This window comes from Triticum dicoccoides, chromosome 7A, assembly GCF_002162155.2.
Source record: "Triticum dicoccoides isolate Atlit2015 ecotype Zavitan chromosome 7A, WEW_v2.0, whole genome shotgun sequence".
Lineage (NCBI taxonomy): Eukaryota > Viridiplantae > Streptophyta > Magnoliopsida > Poales > Poaceae > Triticum > Triticum dicoccoides.
In genome coordinates, this window is record NC_041392.1 from 581,819,380 (window position 1) to 581,826,085 (window position 6,706).

Consider the following 6,706-nt stretch of genomic DNA (forward strand, 5'->3'; position numbering starts at 1 on the left):
TTTGCATGTTTCATCCTAAGAATCAAAGATGCCTGCAGGCCAGACAAATTATAAAAATGTTAATGTCACAAGATTTTGTTTTGACCTACAAAAGCACGCCATTGAGGTGTTAAAAAAATTACATGCGCACATACGACACAAAATGTACCTTAAGATTTAATGTGGTTTTCATCCGCATCTTACCTATCTAGTCAATTTAACTCATTGGTTTTTAATGACCTGAGCGACAGTTTAGTGGATCTGCATCAGTACGAACCATCTATTAATATTTAAAAAACGGTTGAGTTTTGATGGTTTGAGTTTGTAGGCACGACTATTTCTAGAGTATGACTAACTGAGATGGCAATATTTCAGGGGTACATATCTTTCCCTGGTTAACCTCGAAGGATGAATGCTTCCCTTTTCAACATTTCTAAAACAGGACATGTATGCTGTTAGATGCCAACATCTCGAGTAGCATAAACTAACAATAATTTGAATCATAGTTTAGTGCACTAATTGCAGTATGATTGACCGTCTGTGTACTTTAAAATACTAATCTACAAATGGAACATCAACCTCACATGACCAGTACATGCTTTGAGCCATAAACAAAACCATAAAACATCTCCCAATCTCTCATCTGGTGTAGGCATGTGAGTGAAGTGAACTACCGTTATCGCATCACTCAAAATCGCTAAGCTTGTGGCCAACTATAGTACTAACGCGCAACCGCACATAAGCATGCAAAACTACTTCTCGCGTGTAACCTCTACATTTAGAAACTGATCCTGCACTACTTCTTGCATGTAATAAACTCATAAATTCACCCAATAAATGCTTATGGACATCTTGTATAAATTCCTGCCAAAGTTACAGTCCACATTAATGTTGAACACATCTCCTGTCCATTTTTACTTATTTTTTGCAGCCACACTTGACATTGATGTTACAATGCTTAACATTTTCACATTAATGTAGAAGAATCCTCAGTATGCCACACGGAGCATCCGCAGAGGATGAGGGGGGAGCCGGCCACGTCGAAAACAACAACTAGGCGCAAGCGAGTTCCATTTATTCCTCACCAAAAGCAAAGGGAAAAACCGCAGCTTTCGCCATTTTGCGGTTTTGCTCCTCCTGCCCCACTACCACCCTCGCCCCCATATTCTAGTCCCCCGTTGATCCCCTGCTTCTCGTCCCCTTCCACAGTTCCGCCCTCCCCTCCCTCCCACCGTGCCCCGCCCCCGGCCCTGCCGCCTCTGCCTCCGCAGGCGGCTCACGCCAATGCCGTGCCGCCTCCCGCCGAACCTGCTCCTTTGACCTCCCGTAAAAAACCTCGAGGGCTCCAGATATATCCCACCTAATCCTCCCACCCCCATTCCCGTCCCCTGCCGGTTTCTGCACACTCCGAGAATTCAAGAACGTCCCGGCAGCACCAACTCCCAACTCCCCGCAAGGCAGTACATACACTTCCGAGCGTGTACAAACAGGGCCGGCCGATCGAGCGGTGGAGGGGGAGAGGATGAAGAGCGCCCCTACCATGGACCCTGAGACCGCGGCTACCCCGGGCACTCCGCCGGAGAGCACGGTATGGCCGCCGGAGTTGCCTTTCTGATGATTCTTGAAAACCTCGATCGAGGGCCAGGCCAACCTTGCCGGCCGTCGTCTTGGCTGAATGTGCCTTTTATTTATTTTCGTTTCTGATGTTTGTCACGCGTTCTGGCTGTGCGGCAGGGGAGGCGGGGAGAGGGGAGGAAGCGGCTGCCGTGGCGGATGACGCTGAGCCTGGCGTACCAGAGCCTCGGGGTGGTGTACGGCGACCTGAGCACGTCGCCGCTGTACGTCTACAAGGCGGCGTTCGCGGACGACATCCAGCACTCGGAGACCAACGAGGAGATCCTGGGCGTGCTCTCCTTCGTCTTCTGGACGCTCACCCTCGTGCCGCTCCTCAAGTACGTCTGCGTCGTCCTCCGCGCCGACGACAACGGCGAGGGCGGCACCTTCGCGCTCTACTCCCTCCTCTGTCGCCACGCCCGCGCCGCGCTCCTCCCGCCGGGCCGCGGCGCCGAGCCCGGGGACGAGGACCAGTTCTCCGACGCCGGCGGCGCCGCCGCCAAGAAGTACCTCGAGTACGACAATGCCGACGCGCTGGGCGGGCGCGGCGGGGGCACCGCCGCCAGCGTCAGGCGGGTGCTGGAGCGCCACAAGGTGCTGCAGCGGGTCCTGCTCGTGCTAGCCCTCGTCGGCACCTGCATGGTCATCGGCGACGGCGTCCTCACGCCGGCCATCTCCGGTGCGTCTTCTTGCCAAATCGCCAAACAAGATGCTGTTAATTCGGATCCAACAGTGGAGTGCTACTACTATTTTTGGACTGTTTATTACGATGTGGATTGCTGATTTGGAGATCGTGGGTCTGTTTCTGCAGTTTTCTCCGCGGTGTCCGGGCTGGAGTTATCCATGGAGAAGGGACATCACAAATGTAAGGATCCAATCATGGCCATGGCCCTCTTTCTTTCTATTGCTTTGGATTTACAAGGCAGATTTGTCCTCCCTATTACTGTTTTTGAGTCAAGGTCTGAACAGTTGTGGAATTGCTTCCCTGTTACTCCCTCCGTTCCATATTACTTGTCCCTGATTTAGTACAAAGTTGTACTAAATCAGCGACAAGTAATATGGAACGGAGGGAGTAGATCACTAATTTGATGCCTACCACTTCTTTTTACCTGAAAGTTTTACCTAGCAATGGTAGATAATGTGGCCGATCCGGGTTGTCGGTGGTAAAACCGGCCGAATGAAACAGTGGGTGGTGAAAGTTAACTGCAAGGACATGAACGAAGTGGCATAGCCAGCGGCCGATGAAACAGTGGATGGTGAAAGTTAACTGCAACGAAATTGCCTTAGCCAACTCAGATGATCAGTTGCGTGCCAAGATGTATCAGTGTGTGTGCAGTACTTCAGTTCAGTTTCGAGAAACTGAGCATGATCACAGACAGGGATGTGTGGGTACCAAATAAGGGACTACTGCCAGTAGTCATCGCATGCCTAACAGTTGTTATGAGCAGGAAAATGGACCAATTTCCTCACCACTCATAGCTCCAACTAACGGTACTTTCCGTGTGATAATGGTGTTGGAAATGTAGTTGGAGTTAGAGATGACCATCGTCTACAATGTTATGCTTGTTTAGTTCAATGTGCTGTTGAAAGAAGAAAAGACCGACGGCACAAATATGGTATCTTGACAAGCGGAACATATGCTGAAGAAAATTCCTTAATTCAGAGCATAGGAACTTCGTTTCTCTTCTCCATACCAATAATTTAGCCTTTGTCGACTTGATTTATGCCTGCACATGTGTGCACTGTCCTTTATCGATTCTTTTTGTTGTGGATTTGTTCTGCTATATTTAAAACTCATTTCTAATAGTAGCTAGTCATTGTGATTCTGCAGATGTGGAATTGCCTCTTGCTTGCTTCATATTGGTGTGCCTGTTTGCACTGCAACACTATGGTACTCACCGTGTGGGATTCATTTTCGCCCCGATCGTGATCGCATGGCTTCTATGCATAAGCATGATTGGTGTTTACAATATTGTGAAATGGGAGCCTCATGTGTATCAAGCGTTATCTCCGTATTACATGTACAAGTTCTTGAAGAAAACACAGAGAGGAGGTTGGATGTCACTGGGGGGAATACTGCTCTGTGTTACAGGTAAAATGCTCAGTAACCATTTTTCAGTGCCTTGATCTGTGGATCATGACCTCTAATATAAAGTGACTTTTCTCTTTCAGGATCTGAAGCGATGTTCGCAGATCTGGGGCATTTCAACCAGTTGTCGATACAGGTGAAGAAATGGCTGCTGCATGCTCATTTTACTGGCGAATAATTTGTCTCTGATAACAGTTTCCTGGATGCAGATTGCTTTTACTTGCATGGTTTACCCATCATTGATCCTTGCATACATGGGCCAAGCTGCTTATCTGTCTAAGCATCATATCCTGGAAGGTGACTACAGGGTCGGATTCTACGTGTCTGTGCCAGGCAAGTCATGTTCCTCGGATCTTTTGCCAGTGGCGAGAATAATATTAAATTGTTGTTCTCCTTGTGCTGTGTTTTAAAATGTCTGCATTTTTGGCATTTTCAGAGGTAATTAGATGGCCAGTTCTGGCAATCGCCATTCTCGCGGCGGTTGTCGGCAGCCAAGCTGTTATCACCGGCACATTTTCGATGATCAAGCAGTGCACTTCCCTAGGCTGCTTTCCCCGGGTGAAGATCGTGCACACCTCCGCCCAAGTACATGGGCAGATTTACATTCCAGAGATCAACTGGATCCTGATGATACTGTGCTTAGCTGTAACCATTGGCTTCAGAGACACAAAACACTTGGGCAATGCATCAGGTATACCATGTTAATAAGTTTTGAATCACCTTATCCCCTGTTAAATTGACTCTATACATATGAATGATGATGTGGTGATGTTTCTGTAAAACAGGGTTGGCTGTAATAACCGTCATGCTGGTCACCACATGTCTGATGTCGCTGGTGATAGTCCTGTGCTGGCACAAGAGCATATTCCTGGCAATCGGGTTCATCGTGTTCTTCGGCACCATCGAGGCGCTGTACTTCTCGGCGGCGCTCATCAAGTTCAGGGAAGGAGCCTGGGTCCCCATCGTCCTCGCCTTCGTCTTCATGATGGTAATGTGCATCTGGCACTATGGCACCATCAAGAAGTACGAGTTCGATCTTCAGAACAAGGTCTCCATCAACTGGCTCCTTGGCCTGAGCCCGAACCTCGGCATCGTCCGTGTCCGCGGCATCGGCCTCATACACACCGAGCTCGACAGCGGCATCCCTGCCATCTTCTCCCATTTTGTCACCAATCTGCCTGCATTCCATCAGGTATTTGCAGATTCCTCTTCTTCTGAATCTTGACCGGCTTACCTTGTCAGACATTCAGAAGTGTGTTGACATTCACACCATTTTTCTGATGTTGGTGACGAGCAGGTGCTCATCTTCATGTGCATCAAGAACGTCCCGATCCCGCACGTCTCGCCGGACGAGCGGTTCCTGGTCGGAAGGATCGGGCCGAAGGAGTACAGGATCTACCGGTGCATCGTCCGGTACGGGTACCACGACGTGCAGATGGACGACCAGGAGTTCGAGAAGGACCTCGTGTGCAGCGTCGCTGAGTTCATCCGGTCAGGGGGCGGCGCCTCCAAGACCAACGGCTTGACGCCGGGCGTGGTCGACAGGGACGAGGAGCGGATGACGGTCGTGGCCTCCGGCAGGATGCGCATGATGGAGGACGAGGGCCTCGGCGGCGCGGCGGCGTCGGAGAGCACGGTCGGGCCCTCGCGCGCCGCCAGGGGGGAGAGGGAGATACAGTCGCCGTCGCCAACGCCAACGCCGACAGCAACGCCAGCGCCGGCTACGGGCGTCCGGAAGAGGGTGAGGTTCGTGCTGCCGGCGTCGACCCCGCGGCCGAACGCCGGCGTGGAGGAGGAGCTGCGGGAGCTCACGGACGCGCGGGAGGCCGGCATGGCCTTCATCCTGGGCCACTGCTACGTCAAGGCCAAGAACGGGTCCAGCTTCCTCCGGCGGCTGGTGATCAACTTCGGCTACGACTTCCTGCGGAGGAACAGCCGCGGCCCCAACTACGCCGTCACCGTCCCGCACGCCTCCACCCTCGAGGTCGGCATGATCTACTATGTCTGATCTCTGATGGAACTCCGAAGACTATAGGAAGAAGATAAAGCTAGAAGATGGGAAATGAGACGAATTTTCAGCTGTATATGCTAGATCTGGACATGTATGAGTTTTTGGTGTACATGTATGTAGCCTTGGTTTTCTTGTGCCTCTACCTTCTTCAACCTGTAAGTAGTAGCACAAAGCGCCATTAGAGAGGCTGTGAGGGCCAGAGAAGTTGTACTGCAGATCGAAAAGACGGAGCAGAAATCCAGAAGCTGTGATTTCCGTAGGCCATGGGCTCAGGTAGCTGTCAAGACCTCTGAATCTTGGTCCCCGCAAGTGTCTAAAATCTTCAGTTAAGCTGCGTACCGGGTTGTCGTGCTATTTTCTTCCTCAGCACTCGATCTCTAAGGGCATCTCCGGCCGTTCGGCCCCCCAGGGCGCCTAAATAGAGCGGCCTGGGGGCATGCCGACGCTAGTTCGGCCCCTGAGGCGACCTAGCTTCCAGTCACGCCCCCAAGCGTCGGCCCCAGGATGCGGGAAATTTAAACTTGGTCGTTCCCGCTTTCAAAAGACGCCACAAATCCGGCGATCGGACGTAGTCTGGCGTTACAAAAAACAGAGCGCCGCACGCCGCAAGTTCGCGTGCGCAATGATTCACTCGGCGGGGTTGGCTCCAGGCGTTGGCGGAGTCGGCGTGCGCGGGCTCGGCGGTGTCGGAGCTGCTTCGGTGCTGGGCTGTGTCAGCGCGGCTTCGGCACTGCTGGGCGGCGATGTAGAGGCGTCGTTCGGGCTTGGCGTCCGTGTGGTTGTGGGCGCGGGAGCTTGCGTCGTCGGTGTCATCGGCGTTGCCGTCTGCATCTGGTTCATGATGAGGCCGCGCTCCGCCATGTACCACGCCCTGAGCTGCTTGTCGTTGCTCTGGAGCATGTCCGCCCCGCCCATCAGAAAAGCCATGTCGGTGTTCCTCTTCTTCGCGGCGACGTTCGTCCGGAGCAGGTCGAGCTTGATGGCGCTGTTCTTCATTAGCGACGACCACCGCG

At 52.1% G+C, this 6,706-nt stretch overlaps 1 protein-coding gene across 1 annotated transcript; it reads left to right on the forward strand.

Annotated features, from left to right (window-relative positions):
• The first annotated feature begins 1,185 nt into the window (after positions 1–1,185).
• Positions 1,186–5,952, forward strand: LOC119327950 (potassium transporter 10-like). The gene is made up of 9 exons (XM_037601006.1): positions 1,186–1,567; positions 1,714–2,272; positions 2,405–2,458; positions 3,425–3,685; positions 3,766–3,818; positions 3,892–4,015; positions 4,119–4,373; positions 4,468–4,874; positions 4,980–5,952. The coding sequence occupies exons 1-9, from the start codon at positions 1,502–1,504 to the stop codon at positions 5,688–5,690; spliced, it is 2,490 nt and encodes an 829-aa protein (XP_037456903.1). The 5' UTR covers positions 1,186–1,501; the 3' UTR covers positions 5,691–5,952.
• The last annotated feature ends 754 nt before the right edge of the window (positions 5,953–6,706 follow it).

Bases quoted from the DNA above. Each gene is read 5' to 3' on its own strand.
- LOC119327950 (XM_037601006.1), top strand. From the start codon at position 1,502: ATGAAGAGCGCCCCTACCATGGACCCTGAGACCGCGGCTACCCCGGGC. The intron at 1,568-1,713 runs GTATGGCCGCCG...GCTGTGCGGCAG, and splicing joins GCACTCCGCCGGAGAGCACG to GGGAGGCGGGGAGAGGGGAG. The intron at 4,374-4,467 runs GTATACCATGTT...TCTGTAAAACAG, and splicing joins ACACTTGGGCAATGCATCAG to GGTTGGCTGTAATAACCGTC.